This window comes from Phycodurus eques, chromosome 1, assembly GCF_024500275.1.
Source record: "Phycodurus eques isolate BA_2022a chromosome 1, UOR_Pequ_1.1, whole genome shotgun sequence".
NCBI lineage: Eukaryota > Metazoa > Chordata > Actinopteri > Syngnathiformes > Syngnathidae > Phycodurus > Phycodurus eques.
The window spans coordinates 32,902,136-32,921,939 of NC_084525.1; the positions used below are offsets into that span (position 1 = coordinate 32,902,136).

The 19,804-nt window shown below is 40.0% G+C and overlaps 1 protein-coding gene across 4 annotated transcripts in view; it reads left to right on the forward strand.

Annotated features, from left to right (window-relative positions):
• Positions 1–19,140, forward strand: part of nup210 (nucleoporin 210) — a 53,694-nt gene extending 34,554 nt beyond the window's left edge. For all 4 annotated transcript variants that reach the window (XM_061688772.1, XM_061688791.1, XM_061688782.1 and 1 more), the window contains 24 exons: positions 415–607; positions 795–901; positions 2,948–3,052; positions 3,406–3,507; positions 3,646–3,774; positions 4,023–4,150; positions 4,230–4,365; positions 4,442–4,504; positions 4,965–5,144; positions 5,226–5,306; positions 5,413–5,544; positions 5,696–5,866; positions 6,169–6,260; positions 6,345–6,519; positions 8,419–8,594; positions 9,793–10,013; positions 10,100–10,236; positions 10,831–10,948; positions 11,707–11,853; positions 12,588–12,838; positions 12,938–13,142; positions 13,608–13,727; positions 15,841–15,918; positions 18,246–19,140. In XM_061688772.1, coding sequence (XP_061544756.1) covers positions 415–607; positions 795–901; positions 2,948–3,052; positions 3,406–3,507; positions 3,646–3,774; positions 4,023–4,150; positions 4,230–4,365; positions 4,442–4,504; positions 4,965–5,144; positions 5,226–5,306; positions 5,413–5,544; positions 5,696–5,866; positions 6,169–6,260; positions 6,345–6,519; positions 8,419–8,594; positions 9,793–10,013; positions 10,100–10,236; positions 10,831–10,948; positions 11,707–11,853; positions 12,588–12,838; positions 12,938–13,142; positions 13,608–13,727; positions 15,841–15,918; positions 18,246–18,328 — 3,330 coding nt within the window. In that variant the 3' untranslated portion in view covers positions 18,329–19,140. The remainder of the gene's footprint in view (positions 1–414; positions 608–794; positions 902–2,947; positions 3,053–3,405; positions 3,508–3,645; positions 3,775–4,022; positions 4,151–4,229; positions 4,366–4,441; positions 4,505–4,964; positions 5,145–5,225; positions 5,307–5,412; positions 5,545–5,695; positions 5,867–6,168; positions 6,261–6,344; positions 6,520–8,418; positions 8,595–9,792; positions 10,014–10,099; positions 10,237–10,830; positions 10,949–11,706; positions 11,854–12,587; positions 12,839–12,937; positions 13,143–13,607; positions 13,728–15,840; positions 15,919–18,245) is intronic.
• Positions 19,141–19,804: the final 664 nt, after the last annotated feature.

A 19,804-nucleotide genomic window follows, 5' to 3' on the forward strand; every position in this document is an offset into this window, starting at 1 on the left:
CTCACCGCTGGTGTCCACCAATGGGGTCGGGGATTACCGCCACGACAGGCACCGACTATATTACGGCCACAGCTCCGGTCGGCTGCCTCGGCAATAGAGGCGCAGAACATGGTCCTCATAACTGTGAGGCTGACGCTCTAACCAGTCGTCCACCGTGCCGCCATATATATATATATATATATATATATATATATATATATATATATATATAAACGTGTGTGTGTGTATATATGTATATGTGTGTGTGTGTATATGTGTGTGTATATATATATGTATTTGTGTGCAAGGTTCGAATCAAATGGTCTTGCATCGCAGTTAAATATACTTTATCCAAATATATATGTATCCATATATTATATATGTGAATGTGTGTGTGTGCATTTATAGATGTATATGTATGTTGTTGTTTTTAAGGTGCCAGTTTCAAATTTCCGCAACTCAATTTTGGATCTTGGAGCGTTTGACCAACAAGGGCGAAAGTTTGACAACTTCAGCTCTCTGAGTATAGTGTGGGAATCAACCAAAGTGTCCTTAGCCAGTATCGAACCTCTTTTACCCATGACGCTTCAACTTTTTGAGGATGAAAACAAACAGATGAAACTACATGGTAAAACTTTGTTTTTAAAAGTTGTGGTTTGTTATGTTTTAGAGACCCCAACTCAGATTTCTCATGATATTCTGGCGAGGAATGTATATCTGAATTGAATTCCCAGACTTTCATTTCTGTAATTCTTAAATGACTAAAAGTATTGATTGGTTTTTGTACAATTCCTTTCACTTGTCAACTGCGACAGGACGGCAGACTATCGTTGTGCATCGTCAGTCAGGGATTGCTGCCATCACAGTGACAGCACTGGATTACCAGCGTTCACATATCAAAGCAGCCGAAGTTCATAGTCGAGTAAGTTTCAAATTTTATATTTCGTTTGATCGTTGAGTAGTCTGTTTTCCCTCCATGCTGTGATAGTGACCCAGTGGCCCGTGCAGTCGTGAAATATGTTAGCACCCTCTTCAGTACATATCAGATACATAACTGTAACAAATTCTCAAAGCTGCAGTGTTTCATTTCCACTTTTAAGTAGCCTTTTATTATCAAGGCCCCATTTAATGGTTGCTACCACGAGGTAATCTGCAGCTGGACAAGGAGAGACGCATGTTAATGCAGTTGTAAATACACCGTGATTGCCTTGGGAAGGAACTGCATTGAAGATGCCTACACAGTTTATTCAGTTTTTCAGCAGTTTTGCTCACATTTCTGTTTTACATACATTAGCTCACGTTCATTCATCCTCTAAGTCTGACAAAAAATATATCAGAATTTCTTTTGACATTAAATTTGAAGCTTTTCCTCTTTGTGGAGAAACTACAGTCGATGTCACTTGATAGTTGGAATCCATGAGAACATCCTGCAGACTCAGTCCAGATACATTATTTTCTACTGGTCCATTAACGTTCAGTTTTTATACAAATAACTAAGAACAGAATTTTTTTTTTTAGGAGTAGGACTTTAAGGCGTTAATTGTGAGTAATTACAAACAAATTAGTTGGCTTAAAAAATGCAGGCATTTTAATCAGACATTTAAGTCCCACCCCAATTTTTGGATTTGTTGACAAATGTATGCACTATGTGGATTGACTAATGTAGCATTTTTGCAATAATCTTTTTTAAAAAAAAAAAAAAAAAATATTATGTTGGTCTATAACATTTTGACTAGACTTTACACCGATTATCGACCTGATCGGTATCGGCCGATAATTAGCATATTATGCTGATCGGCTTTAATGTCATAATTCACCGATCCGATCAATGACCGCAAAATACATTTACTCCGCGTCGCCATCGTACACAGTATATTTGAATCCAAAAGCTAGTTTATTTTTAGCCTTGTCGCGTGTCTTTTGACGTAGTACTGTAAATATCTGACAGCCAATAAAGTTATTAAAAAAAAACAACATGTCAGCAGTGTTGGAGAGACAACAGGTAATGTAGACTACAAGACAAATTTGATCTTTCACGATTGCACTATGTCAGACTACTGCTATAAAATCGTGTATTCCGATACCACCACAACCAGTTTTTTACGGTCATTGGCTTTATCTTATCAACTCAAATGCGACCGGATACATGCGTTATCGTGGTGACGACGACAAGAGTGGATCGCACCGACTGTATTATAAGGACAAAATGGGGAAAAACGTGTGTTGGTGGTCACCGGTGCTCAGGACAGGAGAGGACGTTCGTTTAAGGCTTGCTTGAGGTATGTTCACGTACTTTTAATACGATACGGCTCGCAAGCAGTCAACAAAAACGTTATGTAGCCTAGCAAGCTAGTGCTAGCACTAACGGTTGTACGTAAACATGTCGCCGTTCTGTCTAATCATGCTCTAAAGTTTCGGTTTGGGTGAAGTAACTTAATTACAATAAAGTAATTACAGTAAGTTCACACCCATTATTTCTGTCATCTTGTGTTGGTTTGACTTGACTGATTAGAATACACAATCTGACTAGAGCAGTAATTTCCAACATTTATGAAGCCAAGGAACATATTTTACAATTGAAAAATCTCACGGCACACCACCAAACAAAAATGCCACAAAAAGTGGATACATTAATTACTGTATGTACTTCCTGCCATCTAATAGAAGACCATTCATTTGTTCTGGCTGTCACTATGCCTCACTGGCATAAATAGATGAACAAAGAACAAATTTATGAAGCAATTAAGTACAAAAGTATATACAGTAAATGAACAGGTAATTTAAATAGACACATTGCTCCCTCTTGTGATCAGATCGGTGATCGGTTATTGTTTTTTTAAACTCTCTGATCGGTGAGCGGCCCCAAAAATCCTGATCGTGTAAAGGCTAGTTTTGACACACTATCATATTTCTTCTGATATAAATGTGTGGTATATATTTATTCTGTTTCAACTCTTCTTCTGGATAGGATGACACGTTTACCCCTGTCTCAGCGACATTGGAACTCATATTAGTTGAAGATGTGAATGTTTTTCCTGACAAATTGACCATATACAACCACCCAGATGTGCGGGTAAGAGATTACTGCTCAATTAATGTTTAGTCCATAATTTGATATTAAGTATTGTTTACCCTTGCAAAACACTTCATCCAAGCATGTTTGTACCTGCTCACTCTTCTCAATTGGGCCCCGCTTGCCTGATCCTTGGTAATGAAGGAGACGTGTCCGGGACGTGCAGGGGATAAATAGGAGTTTATGAACTATCTAAACATTTTTTAGTATGCATTTGTGGTCAGGTTCCCTTTGATGTGACCAACAGAGCATGCTCAAACATGCAAGTGAGCCTGAATTGTGCGATGAGTTAGTCTTATCCCATATCAATTTTGAGTTAAGATGAAAAGCTTTACTTGTGGTTTTCCTTACAGGTTAACCTTGCCCTGCGAGAGGGGTCAGGCCATTTTTTTATAAATACCAGTGTCAAAGACATTGCAGATGTCGTATTGCAGGACACCCAAGGAACAGCTCAGGTATGTGGGGGCATCTGGAATGCTGTGCGAGTGACTGAAGGAAGGTGAAATAGAAATTCATAGTTTAAACCCAAAAGTGATAACGAATTATTCTCCTGCCAATTTGAGGATCTCCTCTGGATTCCTTTTTCCCCTCAGGTTGCCCCTATCCAGCCAGGTGTGGTGCAAGTGATGGTTCATGACCTCTGTTTGGCATTCCCATCTACAGCCAAAGCCACAGTGCATATTTCTGACATCCTGGAGGTGAATGTGAGAGTTGTCGACAAGGTCAGTTTCCAATCTACTCATTTCTCATTGTGAATAATGCTGGAACCGCTCGACCTGGTGATACTTATTACAGTATAAGTTATACACATTCCATACATGCCTCAGTGGCACTCAGTGTTTATGCTTTATTATGTTTAACTTCTAATATTCATGGAGCTCACTTGGTCTTAACGTCCTCTGCTTTGCCCTTCCTGTAAACCAAATTCGTGATTTCCCCTAATGCCTGGCTTCATTTGTCTCATTTACAGGTGGAAATTGGTAAATCAGTAAGATGTTATGTCAGAGTGTTGGATGACAACAAGAAGCCATTCCCAGCCAGCTATTTCCAATTCATGAAGTTGAAAGTTAAGGCAGCATCTTCAATAGTCTCATTAATGTAAGTGATATGAATCTTGATATGCTGTTGTTGAAAATATGTAAAGCTTCATGGATGCGTCTTAATGTCCCTTTTACAGACCAGCAGCAGAATCTACAGAACACGACACCGCAGTTTACCAAGTAAAAGGTGTTTCTATTGGCCAGACAACTTTGTCAGCTGTCGTAGTGGATAAAAATGAGAGAAAGTTTTCATCTACCCCTCAACAAATTGAGGTATTTGGTTTTTGTTACTTAACTCATCATGACAGCTAACATACAAACTATTTGTAAGCTATCTGTTTCTTAATAGGTATTTCCATCGTTCAAACTCATCCCCAGGAAAATGACTCTGCTGATTGGAGCAATGATGCAGGTGTGTGTGTGTGTGTGTGTGTGTGTGTGTGCGTGTGCGCCGCGCTACTGATTATTATGCTCACAGCAGGCAGCCTCAGTTTAACCTGCCAGTAGAGTTCATTTGGTCCACAGTCAGTCTTCCAAAAGGGACCTTTGCCAGACTCTCTCTGGAAAACAGCATTGGTCTCATTGGTCTCCTTTCCAGCTCCTCTTTCAGTGCACTGTTGCACTCATTTAAAAAGCACTGCTATCTAATCAGGACGCTATCGAATTGCACAACATTACAAAGGTTAATATACCCAGCTGATGTACCACTTTAGAAAGTTTATATGAAAGGTTCATCTCACGATTTCTGCTTCCAATTATGTCATATTATAGTGAACAGCCATAACCTTTCTAAAATTGGGCCCATAGTGCTACATGACTAAAATGTAATTTGTTAAAAACACATTTTTCTGTCAAACTACCCTTGTTTCTAGATCACATCTGAGGGTGGCCCTCAGCCTCAGTCCAACATTCTGTTTTCCATCTCCAATGAGGACATCGCTTCTGTAAACGGCATCGGTCACGTCAAGGGTGCGACCATTGGTAACGTTACTGTGACAGGACTCGTCCAAGCTGTTGATGCTGAAACTGGAAAGCTGGTTGTTGTGTCGAAGGTAAATGATGTGATGGGGTGATGCATGTGAGTTTTTTTTTAACAGATCCAATTGCAAATTGCAAGTATTCTGTGTGTTTAGGATCAAGTTGAAGTTGAAGTTGTGCGTTTGACTGCCATTCGAATTAGAGCACCCATTACACGAATAAAGACAGGAGTGAAGGTACAGCTTTGTGAATGTACATTTTAACAACTCCTGTTTCCGTTGGAACAAATGTTTTAGAATATGGTTGGCATTGTCCCCTATATGATCTAATTTCCTTCTGTAGATGCCTGTTTATGTGATGGGTTTGACCAGTAGCCAAACACCCTTCACGTTTGGTAATGCTCTGCCTGGACTTAGCTTTCACTGGTCCACTACCAAAAGGGACATCCTGGATGTCCATTCGAGACATTCTATGGTATGCTTCTCTCTCATAGGTTTTTGCACTGAGCTGTTCCTTTTATCAGACTGACAGGCAACATGCTGTCTCTGCATATATCTGCTTGTTGTCTCCGTTTCACTGTTGTTTACTAATCACTTTTTAATGGTTTGCCTTTCTAAACTGTCAGGCTAATGTGGAGCTCAGGTCTGAACACAATTTCGGCATGAGTGTGACTGGTCGGACAAGAGGGCGGACAGGGCTCAAGGTTGTCCTCAGAGTTGTTGACCCTGTTGTTGGTCAACTTGCTGGTCAATTTACTGGTAATCTTCCAGAGCTCAAAGATGAGATCCAAATCCAGGTACAACTCTGAAACTTGGCTTGTATTCACATTTTACTACAATGTGAGCTAATTACCACTGTGAACCCGCCCCCACCCTCTGCAGCGTCTTTCAATTTCAAACATGAGAGGCTGCAGAGCAATGAAGTTATTGATCTTTGGGATATCTGAAGTTTTTAGTGTTGTGAAGTGCTAAGACTACAAATTCAAGATGAATGCACACAACTTCGCAGTGTGTCAGATTGTGACGGTTCACTTGTTTATAACGTCAATGGATGAAACTTACTACTAATGGCGTTTTCACAATGTTTGCATTGATCAAGGTCTATGACAAGCTACAGATGCTTAATCCTATAATCGAGACCGGCGAGATACTCATGGCCCCAAACTCAGTCCTCAAACTCCAAACGAACAGGTGAATTCAACTTGCAGGTGTCATCGAGTTCCTCAATTAAATACTGAGCTAATCTGTAACTTTATTTGTATTGCTGTGTACTAGAGATGGTGTAGGTGCACTCTCTTACAAGATGCTGGATTACACTGACCTGGCTGTTATCGCACAAGTTGACGATAAGGGCTTCCTCTTCTCTGGTTCACTCACTGGCATTTCATCACTGCTAGTTACCTCACAAGAGTCCTTTGGTGTCAATCAAACTCTCATCATTGCAGTAAAGGTCAGTTTGCGAGGCTTCTCGTGACGTCTCTTTTTTTTTTTTTCATGCAGGGCATTAGTGTCGTCATCAAACAACCTGTTGATCTGTTTTCTGATTCAAAAGAAGTGATACTATATATATATATATATAAATATATATATATATAATATATATATATATATTATATATATATATATATATATATTATATGTATATAGTATATATATATATATATTATATGTATATATTATATATATATATATAGTATATATATTTTATATATATATATATATATATATATATATATATATATATATATAGTATATATATATTATATAATATAAATATATATATCTATATATATACATACACACACACACACACACAGCGGCTGATGTATGTAACACGTCACCACTTTACTCACTAAATATACTTCTAGGTGCCATTGACCTGAAAATTTCACCAGATGTTGAGAACAACTCACGTAATCCATACATAAAAAGAAAGTAGATAAAATAAACTCAGAAATTAAGTTGTGTGTGTAATAATGTGAAATGACACAGGGAAAAAGTATTGGTGGTATTTATTTAATACTTTGTACAAAAGCCTTTGTTTGCAATGACGGCTTCATAATGCCTCATGTATGGAGAAACTAGTCGCATACATTGCTCTGGTGTGATTTTGACCCATTCATCCACACAAGCAGTCTTCAAATCTTGAAGGTTCCGTGGGCTTCTTTTATGGACCTTGAGTTTCAGTTCTTTCCATAGATTTTCGATTGGATTCAAGTCAGGTGATTGATTGGGCCATTCTCGGAGCTTCACTTTTTTTTTTTTTTTTTTTTTAAACCAATTGAGAGTGTCCTTGGCATTATGTTTTGGATCATTAGCCTGCTGAAATGTCCACCTTTGTTTCATTTTCATCATCCTCGTAGATGGCAGCAGATTTTTGTCAAGAATGTCTCGGTACATTTGGTCATTCATCCTTCCTTCAATCATGTGAAGTTTACCAGTACCTGAAAATCAGCCCCACACTATCATGTGCCTCCCCCCGAACTTCACTGTTTGTATTGTGATGTGCAGTGCCATTTCTTCTCCAAACATGGTGTGTATTTAATGAGAAAAATGGTGACGTGTTAAATACTTATTTCAGCCACTGTATTTACAGTCCCCTCCAAAAGTATTGGAACCGCAAGGTCAATTCCTTTGTTTTTGTTGTATACTGACAACATTTGGGTTTCAGATCAAAAGATTAATGAGACAAAAGCTCAGAATTCCAGATTTTATTCCATGGTATTTACATCTAGATGTGTTAAACAACTCAGGACAGAGCACATACATTCATATATATTTGGATGAACTGTATTTAACTGTGATGCGAGACTGCTTAATTCGAGCCTTGCATTTATGTGTGTATACATATATATATACAGACACATACACACATGTATACCCACATTTACAAATAAATCCTTCCCTCACATTGAAACCTCCCTTTTCCTATCAGAAACAAGAAACTTATAGTAACTGTAATTAGTTAGTTCATGAGCGCTAGTGTTAACAAAAATTAACTGCACTTAAAGTAGATTGAGATTTAAGTGTGGAGACTTGTGGCATTTTTTAAACATGTTTCCTTGTTAAGTATTGAAGATGATCCAAATGTATGTGGCAATGGCATCTTTAATGGTGTTCCAGTAGTGTGTGTGAATCTATGTTTATATTCAAGGGAGCTACGTGAGTAGTGGACCCGGCCTGTTTTCGTTCTTCCCGTACTCTCAACATCCATTCACAATCACACAAACCCTGAGTTGTCCGTTATATCCCCTACTGTCTGCTGTGTGATTAACAGTCATACAAAGTTTTGGTGACATTGTCCCTGAGTTGAACACTACCCTCCTCATCCACCATCCTCATCCCTCAGGTGGTGCCTGTGTCCTATGTGCGCTTCAGTACCAGTCCAGCGTTACATACGTCCACCAGGGAGAGCCTGAAAGCCCTCCCTTTGGGAATAGTCCTCACCTTCACTGTTCATTTTCATGCCAGCACTGGAGAAACCCTGCACAGCTCCAACAGCCATCTCACCTTCACCACTAACAGGTCAGTCGCCACTGCATCGATTAAAATATAGTTTTATTTAAATAATTATTCGAATTGTCACTGTTTATCTGGAATGCCTTTCACATCATCATCCAGACCATGCACATGCAGGCAAGGAGAGATAGGATGCCCAAATGGTTCTGCATTCCTAAACTGAGCTTGAGAGGGCTTGGGGCCTTGGTCAAGAGCACCCCAACAGTAGTCAAGAATGAAACTAGCACCTGTCACACAAAGTTGCTACCGAACATATTCGGCCAACAGAAATGTTCCAAAAGTGCATTTTCGGCCAAAAGACTTTTGTCGCCGAAACAAAACGGCCAGCGTCTGGCAGTCAGTTGAAAACCATTCATCAAAACTCTATTCACTGTCAAAGGTTTTACCTCTGCCACCTGTTACTTTTCTATTGTTGGAACATGATTTCTCGGAACACTTGTATTCGTCCATATCTACATTTGGTGCGCCCGCAAATCTGTGAAAGCAAAATATTTACAATTCTACGTTAGAGCTGTGATCAGCCATAAAGGTTTGACATTATAACAATGCTTTGTTCCTTGTGAAGACAGCACATTAGTATCTCAACACTGCAAGTATGGTTTGGGGTCACGGCAGACACTCCTTCTAATAGACTCTGTTATTTTAGTAGGCTGTTCCGTCTACATGGCTTGTTGTTGTTGTTTCCACCTCAGTTACGGAGTGAGTTAAATGAATGGGAGTGCTGTCCAGAAAGTGAAGTCTGTGAGGGCCTCCTCACGGGTCTTCACGATAAATTGATTCTATTACAGTGCACTCAAGGTGCTGACATGCACTTTTAGGGGAAACCAATCAAAATCAGAGTCATACAAGGCTGATACGCTTGAGACAAAAAGAATAGGCTGTAATTAAATTCTGTAAAATCTCCAAAGAGGCAATTGGTTTTGACAGGCATTTCAACTGGGAGAAGTTTGTCCTGAACAGATGCTTGTTAGATGGAAGTAGACCGCGAGATACTTTTAGTGGAAGAATATAAACAAAATTGAAATGCTACATTGCTTGTTTATTTTTCTAATATTACAGGGGACACCATTTGGTCAACTGTTCTGTTTAAGATTTACAATGGAAATATATGTGCCTAAAACAGTCTGCCCCAAAACATTTGCAAGTATACCTTTTAAAGATCTGTTCATTGCAATTAATTTTTTGTTTTGCTCCTAACTGTCAGGGATGATCTGGTGCAGGTCGGATCTGGGCCTGTTAATCATACCTTGACAGTCAGGACCCTCAATGCAGGCCTCACACTGCTGTCTGTGCATGACAGTGAAAACACTGTTGTGGCAGACTACATTCCGCTTCCTGTGGAGCATGCCATCCAGCCAGGAGAGGCCCGGAGGCTGGTGGTGGGAGACGTCATTTGCTTTACTGCTCAGTTGGCCAGTCAAGATGGTGAGACTTGGGAGTACGGAAATATGTAAAATCATTTGAACAGTTTTATCAACTTGCGCAGGTTTTAAATCTACTCTTTTCTGCAGGAGGCCATGGTACTTGGAGCTCTTCAGCCAATGCTGTGCTTCAGGTAGACTCCAAAACTGGTGCAAGTGTAGCCAGAGATTATGGGGCAGCTACTGTATACTATGAGATACCTGGTGTTTTAAAAACCTACAGAGAGGTACAGTATGTTGTCTTGATAGAGCTACTAATTAAGCTGTTATGTTTCAGACGTACCTCATGTTGTATTTTATTTGTATATTTTACTCCTAGCAGTATTGGTTTTGATGATTGAGCTGCAAATAACTGTTCTAATTATGCATATTAAACTCCTCAGGTTGCTTTTCCACTGTCACCCCTCTTGTCAAGAGATTTTGATTATTTCAGCCATTGTGTCCCCCTTTAATCAACCCTGAGCAATTTACCACAATGAAATAAAAAGTAAAGTAGTTCAGTGTGTCTATCATCACCTGCCACAACTAGATTGTGTCAAATTTGTGTGCATGACAAGATGTTCACACATGATGAAGAAGGGGAGGAATTGCTTTTTATTTAATTTTTACACAGCACAGGATTCAGTCCACCCAACTCTCTCTTTTCTGAGCTGAACGTAACCTGCATATTTGTACCGCTAGCTCTTATTTTACGTGTAATTAACTATAAAGTTATTTGATTCTCAGACAGTACTGGACCAACATGGAAATGTTCTGATTTTACTTGATTCATGCTATCAGCATGCAAATTGTATGTGTTTATTATGTCCCCTGAATGTTAGATTGTGGTGGAAACGGCTACAAAGACAGCTGCAATGGCCGCACAGGCCTTACCAGTCAGAATTGGCAAGCAGACTGAAGTTCTTCTCACAACCAGAGGACAAGGAACCAACCTCATCGGTACTGTAGTGACTCAACTGTAGTCAATCTTTTGTCACAACACATGATGATAATCACACTACCTAATTTAACGTGGATGCTCATTACTGAATTAAATTGGGGCCAGTTACAAAAGCACAAGTTAAATGTTTGTGTGAATTACACCACCAGGCCTGACTTTCTTTTTTTAAAAGAAATGCACCTTTGACAATGTCTCCCACACAAGTCACGTCCCAGTTTAAGTACAAATGTCTAAACCGCTAACTGCCAAATGATGTCCCAGACTCGACTGATCCGTATGGCGGGAGTTACTGGTATCATAGTCCAATGTCCTCTGACTTTATACGAAAAAATATATTCTCAGTTCAAATAACATTTTGATGGTTGAACTTAAAATTAGAAGTTATTTTTTGCTTTTCCTGAAACAACCCCAAACAAAACAACATTGTTAAATGTTAATATAACCTTAAATGCCATCTGCTCTGGTGAGTAACTGGACATAAGCATGGCTGACTGTTAATGTAAAAACTCGAACAACATTGCTCCCCACTTTGAGCCTCGTGGCACTCAAACTTTTTGAAGTGAAAAACAGGCTTCACTCAGTTCGGTGTGTTAGCTTTAAGTTTCAAATCAGGATACATTTAACAGTGTAGTGTATTGAATAACTCACTCAAATTACCTTCCGCACAGCTCCTTCCACCTTTCCATTTTTATCTAATTTCGATAACTAGGGTGTGTATTGTAGCCCAAAGCTTATGCCAGTGTAATGTACCCTGCAGGAACCTGCTCCTCTATCCAGACGGAAGCCATTGCGCAACTGCAGCCAGAGACCTCTGTCAGCTGCCACCTCAGCTTTACTAGCGATGCTGTCGATTTTCCTGCAAGCAGTGTCTTTAAAACACACACCATCTTTGATCCCAGCATTGGTATGTCTTGCCGGAATTGATATTCCTGTGGCGGCAGCTCATGCTCCACAGTGGGTCTGTTATGAGCTGGATAATTTCACTAGGTTGTGTATCATAATTCTATTTGGAAAAAATATATAGGCTTCAATGCCCCCCCACCCCCCGTTCATATTGTGTTTGATAGCTTTGCCATTATGGCTCTGTCAAACATGGTTGTCTTGAAGCAAACTTGGGTGTAGTGTGTATGCAGGGGGGAGCAGGTAATTACTGTTTGCAGGCTATAATCAATATCTGCGTGGCCCAAAGAGTGTATTTAACAGCACCCAAAAAGGGTGCCAGGTTGATGTATTGAGCTGCAGAGGCTCCCTAATGCCTGAAAGCTTGTCTAATTGTGTTTGGGACTCCTGAGGGAATCCGCAACATGGTCAAGGCTGCACCCACTCTCCTAATTCCAACTGAGGTCTTAACGGAACCATGTGACTAAAATCACCTTTCACCTACAAATTCCGAGATTAGAGCAGAGAGGGAATTGGGAACTAATGTATTGGGTACAACTAATGATAATGTTCTCTCTATGAAGATTATAATGCCCAGCCTTTTTTTTTTTTTTTTTTTTTTTTTTGGTGTGTCATTTTGCAGGCTGCTCGTATGTATAATTTGTACACTTCAAGAACAGTAGCTTTTACACAAACACAAGTTGTTTCTCATTATCCTGTCACTGTCAGGCTCCTGTTTACTGTTTGTCCTTGCCACAGGCTTGTACACATGTTCCATGACCTTGCAGCCAATGGCAGACCAGCTGACCAGAGTTCTGAGTATGTCCATGACCAACCTGCTGGTGAAGGCTGGCCTGGAGGGCAGCACCTTCTCTGGGGAGCAAGTCAGTGCCAGACTGCCAATAGAGCCTGGGCTCTACTCTGACCTGACTGAGCTGATGCTCTCAAACCTGCACCCATCAGCGGAGCTCACAGTCTTCGGTCCAGCCGCTGCCCTAGCAGACATGGAGGTCAGGGGAAATAACATTTCTGATACCTACTGTACAAAGATGACTTGGTCTTTGTAAGGAAAAAATATATATATAATGAAATATCTTTCTGTGCCTTAGGTGGTCTCCAGTTCTCCCATCATTGGTATTCAAGAGATTGAGGCACAAAGCAACTTCCAGAGTCTCTCAAAGTACACCATAAGGGCTGTGGACCTCCGAGCAGCTGGCTCTTCTTCCATTACCATCAGCAGTGCCTCCTCGGGTCAGAGTCTCACCATCCCGGTCACTTTGATACACGTGGCTGAGCCCAGTGCAAGCATGCAAGGTCAGTTCTCCCATGTGGGTAATGGCAAATCACAATGAGGATGTCTCTTAAAATTGTTTAAAGCAAAGTAATACTTCCGTTTCTTTTGATTACTAAATGACCCACATAAGCAAATTCTGAAATGCATTGTATAGATGACAGCTGTGCTTCCTCGCTGCTTGTGCTGCGTCTGAGTTTCAAGCTGCTGTTGTGAAGCCTTTTGCAGCATCCATCATTATGTCAAATCAAATACTGTATTTGCGTAGGAAAGGTTTTACCAAACAGGTTGCAGCAGCTAGCGCAGGGTCGTCATGAAATATTTAAATTCCCAGGTATTGCTCTACCTCGCTTCAGATTTCATGGCCGTATTAAAGCACTTTTACTACTCTGTGCCGTAATTAATGATTTGTACTTTGTTGTAGATATTCCCAGCCCTATGGAAGACATTTAGACAGACTGATTTCATCCTGTTCTCTCTCAAACCAGCTGCTGCACCACTTGTTAACATGGAAGGGGGCCTCCCGCTACATGGATTTAAAAACTCCTACCAGATGATGTTGTTCACCCTGTTCGCTCTGCTAGCTGGTACAGCCGTCATCGTCATCGGTAAGGTGCTCGTTGTTGCTATAGTTGTATCTTCATTGTAACACACCAATAAATAGTATATTGTACAACCCCAATTCGCATGAAGTTGGGACGACGTGTTAAACATAAATAAAAGCAGAATACAATGATTTGCAAATCATGTTCAACCTATATTTAATTGAATCCACTACAAAGACAAAATATTTAATGTTCAAACTGATAAACTTTGTTTTTTGCAAATAATCATGAATTTAGAATTTTATGGCTGCAACACGTTCCAAAAAAGCTGGGACAGGTGGCAAAAAAGACTGAGAAATTTGAGGAATGCTCATCAAACACCTGTTAGGACCATCCCACAGGTGAACAGGCTAATTGGGAACAGGTGGGTGCCATTATTGTGTATAAAAGGAGCTTCCCTGAATTGCTCAGTCATTCACAAGCAAAGATGGGGCAAGGTTCACCTCTTTGTGAACAATTGCGTGAGAAAATAGTCGAACAGTTTAAGGACAATGTTCCTCAACGTACAATTGCAAGGAATTTAGAGATTTCATCACCTACGGTCCATAATATCATCAAAAGGTTCAGAGAATCTGAAGAAATCACTGCATGTAAGCGGCAAGGCCGAAAACCAACATTGAATGCCCGTGACCTTCGATCCCTCGGGTGGCACTGCATCCAAAACCGACATCAATGTGCAAAGGATATCACCACATGGGCTCAGGAACACTTCAGAAAACCAAAGTCAGTAAATACAGTTCGGCGCTACATCCGTAAGTGCAACTTGAAACTCTACTATGCAAAGCAAAAGCCATTTATCAACAACACCCAGAAACGCCGCCGGCTTCTCTGGGCCCGAGCTCATCAAAGATGGACGGATGCAAAGTGGAAAAGTGTTCTGTGGTCCGACGAGTCCACATTTCAAATTGTTTTTGGAAATTGTGGACGTCGTGTCCTCCGGGCCAAAGAGGAAAAGGACCATCCGGACTGTTGTGGACGCAAAGTTCAAAAGCCAGCATCTGTGATGGTATGGGGCTGTGTTAGTGCCAATGGCATGGGTAACTTACACATCTGTGAAGGCACCATTAATGCTGAAAGGTACATAGAGGTTTTGGAGAAACATGTGCTTCCATCCAAGCAACGTCTTTTTCATGGTTGCCCCTGCTTATTTCAGCAAGACAATGCCAAACCAAATTCTGCACGTGTTACAACAACGTGGCTTCGTAGTAAAAGAGTGCAGGTAACTAGACTGGACTGCCTGTCTCAACGGAGACCCCGGACTGTTGAACAGCTGTAGCTGTACATCAAGCAAGAATGGGATAGAATTCCACCTACAAAGCTTAAACAATTAGTGTCCTCAGTTGCCAAACATTCATTGAATGTTGTTAAAAGAAAAGGTGATGTAACACAGTGGTAGACATGACCCTGTCCCAGCTTTTTTGGAACGTGTTCCAGCCATAAAATTCCAAGTTAATGATTATTTGCTAAAAACTAAAGTTTTCTCAGTTTTAACATTAAATATCTTGTCTTTGTAGTGCATTCAATTAAATGTAGGTTGAACATGATTTGCAAATCATTGTATTCTGTTTGTATTTGTTTAACACAACGTTCCAACTTCATTGGAATTGGGGTTGTAATAGCTGTTTGTGTGCAGAACATGGGTCAGTTGATACACTCACATAGTAACACCACTTGAGATCTCAACTTCAGGCCAGTTCTTCCATTTTTAACAAAATAAGTATTTTTTCGTACATGCAATGAAGAAAGCCAATTGTAAGGCTCATGGAGAAGTTGTCTCTTTCTCACAATGAGTCAGTTGCCGCAATGATTAAAGATTGTTGATTTGCAGATCAACACCAAAATGTCATGGTTTCTTTATGGCAATGTGAGGTAATAGTAATTTAGTTGATATACAAAATGTTAAGAAGGAAACATTACATTTTAAAGTAGTACGTTTAGGGATTGACCACCCTGTTCAACAACTTATTCCTATGGTAGATGTATAGTACACACTGTATATCCTTTACTGATGTGGCACTATGCATGTTCTGTTTATTCTTATGCATGTTCTCTTTTTTTTCAATGAGCTGTTTCTGGTGCTCAGTCTTCACTACTGTCATATTTTTTTCTCCTGCAGTACTCCACACGGTGTTATCTCCCAAACAGCAAACATACCCCCCTTCTTTCATCCACAGGACGCCTCCACTTATCGCTGGTAGGACACAGTTACAATTATGCTTTCTGTCACAAAATAATGTTTGAGGAAACAAAACATGAATCCAGTTGCAATAAAAGGTATATTAACCCTTTGGAATTCCATGCATTTCTGCATAAATTGGTCATACAATGTGATCTGATCGTCATCCAAGTCATAGCAATAGAAAACACAGTCTGCTTAAGCTAATATTAGGCAAACAATTATGTTTTCATGTTTTTATTGGTGTTGGTTAAAGCTGCCCTGTCCTGTAAAACACACATCAGTTCCGAGTTTTCTTGTTAAAGCTTGTTAACAATGCCTCGCACAAAGTGCTCTCAGAACACCATCAATCTAGGATTATTAAATTGTATAAAGATTGAAAGTGTAATATTTTTATATTTGAAATTGTTTAACCAGGAAAGCCTTACTGAGATTAAAAATCTCTTTTACAAGAGTGTCCTGGTCCAAGACAAGTAGCCATGAAAGCAACATACAGACAAACATAAACAATACAAAATAAATACATAAAGGCACATCAACATATTCAGTGAAATCTCAAAAGATCAGCCATTTTACCTTTTGCATCATAATCCAGCCTCTTCAATTTACTTTTAAAACCACTTAGAGACCCTTGAGCCCAGCTTTTCCTGCAATATGTTCCACCCTGCAGGAGCCACATTAAAAAAAAAAAAAAAAAAAGTATTCACACCCCTTCACTTTTTCCACATTTTGCTATGTTACAGACTTATTCTAAAGCTGATTGGAGTATAGTTTTTTTTTTTAAATCGACAAAATATACCATAATGACAAAGTAAAAACCTTTTCGGACAGTTTATTGAAAATGTAAACATTTAAACATAATACACATAAAACATCACACCCTTGGCTTAATATTTTGTTAAAGCACCTTTAGCAGCAACCACAGCCTCAAGCTGGGGTATGTCTCTACAAGCTCGGCACACCTGGTTTGGGGCATTTTCTCCCATTCTTCTCTGCAGATCCTCTCAAGGTCAGTAAGGTTGGATGGGCAGCATCTGTGGACAGCCATATTTAGGTCTTTCCAGAGATGTCTGATTGGATTCAAGTCCGGGGTCGGGTTGGGCCACTCGAGGACATTTACAGGCCGCTCCTGAAGCGACTCCTTTGTTATCTTGGCTGGGAGTTTTGGGTCATTGTTCTGTTGGAAGGTGAATCGACGCCCTCGTCTGAGTTCCAGAGCACCCTGGAGAAAATTCTCTTGAAAAATTTCTCTACATTTGACAGCTGTCATCTTACCCTCTATGCGGACTAGTCGCCAAGTTCCTGCAGCAGAAAAACAGCCCCACGGCATGATGCTGCCACCACCATGCTTCACAGTAGGGATGGTGTTAGCCAGGTGATGAGAAGTGGCTCTTCTTCTCCAGATATGACTCTTTATAGTTTGGTTTCATCAGACCAGAGAATTTTGTTTCTGCAGGTCAGACAATCCTTAGGTGCCTTTTCGTGAGAAGTGGATTCCGTTTGGCCACTCTACCATAAAGGCCTGATTGGTGGAGTGCATTAGCAATGGTTGACCTTCTGGATAGTTCTCCTAGCTCCCCATTAGTGACCATAGGATTCTTGTTCACATCTCTGACCAAGGCCCTTCTTCCTCGGTTACTCAGCGTTGTCCGACGGCCAGCTGTAGGAAGGATCCTGGTGGTTCCAAACGTCTTCCATTTCCCAATCATCGAGGCCACAGTGCTTTGCTGCTGAAATTCTTTTGTATCCTTTCCCAGATTTGTGCCTTGACACCATCGGTCTGCAGAGACTTACTTAGACTTCCTTGCTTGGTTTCTGCACTGATATGCACTGCCAACTATTAGACCTTATATCGAAAGGTGTGTGCTATTCCAAATGATGTTTAATCAACTGAATTTACCACAGGTGGATACTTATATACCTATTATGTTTGAGTGTAATAGCTGTATAAATGCTGTATAAATGGAGAAAGTTCAGCACTTTTCTACTCTGTAGGAGTGATCATCCTGTAAAGATGACTGCAAGCGCATCGTCATCCTGTGTGGTATTAGTTTAAAGCGGCGTTAATTTGTATGATGAACATCAGATCACATTTTATGACCAGTTTATGCAGGAATCCAGGTTATTCGAAGGCGTCCACACTTTTTCTTACTACAGTATGAATTTGTCTAGGTTTTCTCAGCCACTTTTAAAGACTTGAATTGAACAGGTGTCTGTCAAAAGTCTGAAGAAATGTGTTAAAAATGCGCACTTAATTGAACCCAAAGCATGCAGTGCAGATTTTTCTCATATTATAATTACCTTTGAGTTTACTGATACTCCCCCTGGCTCTTTTTCATCCCCAGATTCCTCCAACCACTCCATACCCAGGGTGGATCCAAACAGTAGCCCCAGGTTGCGTCTCTATTCTCTGGACTACATGTCCTGACAAAAGCCTCACCATGGTCCCTCAGCAGGTCATCACTGAATGTACATCATACCCTTAAGAATGAAAACTCTGGGATTTGACTGCAAAATCATTGCATTTTAATATTGGTACAATACTTACAAAGGGCTTTAAATATCTGCTTGCGTGTGCGTGCGTGTGTGTGTGCGGAACAAGACCACTCCATTGTTAATGGAAAACCTTTTGTAGCCTGCCTTATAACCATGTTTCTTATTTGTGCTCAATTAGCTTATATATTGTTTGACTTTGAGCGCATATTGGCAGTTTACATGTAAACTCAGCAGGAACCACATTCTTTTGTGACAAAAAAAAAACAGACTTGAAAAGAAGAGGAAATATTGTTGTTCTATCTTAAACAAATTACTGTATGTTAAACTGCCCACTGAAAGCAGCCTACTATGTGACAAATCCTTAAAATGTGCATCATCTGTTCCTTTTTAAGTATTAGCATTTGGGATATTTCATCGGTTCGAGCCAAGATATGTGCAGCTTCTGTTTAGTTCATTAATGTGAAACGGCAATAGATGTCAAGCATCTTAAGTTGCTTCAATGCAAGAGAAGAAAATGTGACTGTCTTCTGTTTTTGACCTGCTTGTGGTACTGGGACTGAGAACACAGTATCGCTGTTGAAATGTTGACAAAAAACTGATTTCTGTGAAAGTGTTTTGATTTTGTTGGGAAATTTTCAACTGTGAATTGTTGAATTTCTGTTTTACTGTAGGCGGAATACTGTATGCACTATGCTTTATAATTGTGCCTAAGCAGCTCCTAGAATACAACAATTCCTTTTCCCCCCTCTGCCTCACTGTTTACTTGTGTAAATATGCCTCTTCAAACAAACGTGATTAATTAAAATTCAGCCATTGTCTTATCAAGGTAGATCCATCAAAGAGTAGAAATATTGTGAGCAAAGTTTACATACTGACCTAAATTCACAGATGAGACAGTCCATCAATGAAACTCATTTAAACATCTCCATGAATTAATTTCATGCTTCATTGGTATTTTATGTTCATTATGTAAAATGTCTGGCGGCACGGTGTACAACTGGTTAGCACGTTTGCTTAGCACATCTGCCTCACAGTTCTGAGGACCCGGGTTCAAATCTGGCCTCGCCTGTGTGGAGTTTGCATGTTCTCTCCGTGCCTCTGTGGGTTTCCTCCCACATCCCAAAAAGATGCATGGTACCTTAATAGAAGACAAAATTGCTGTTCTTTAGCATATTAATGAATGTTGATCTAGTATTCAGTACTACGGTACTTTCATTTTCTATGGTGTTTGTATTTTGTCTTTTAATGTCATTATGCGCATGTATCACAATAAAGAAGATGCTTAAAAATGAAAATTAGAGTACTGCCCACTGAACTGATAGTTTTAACATGAAGAGATGTACCGTTTAGGTGGCAAAATTTTATCCAGAGCCAGTTGACTTCCCTCTAGTAATGTAGATAAACAAGG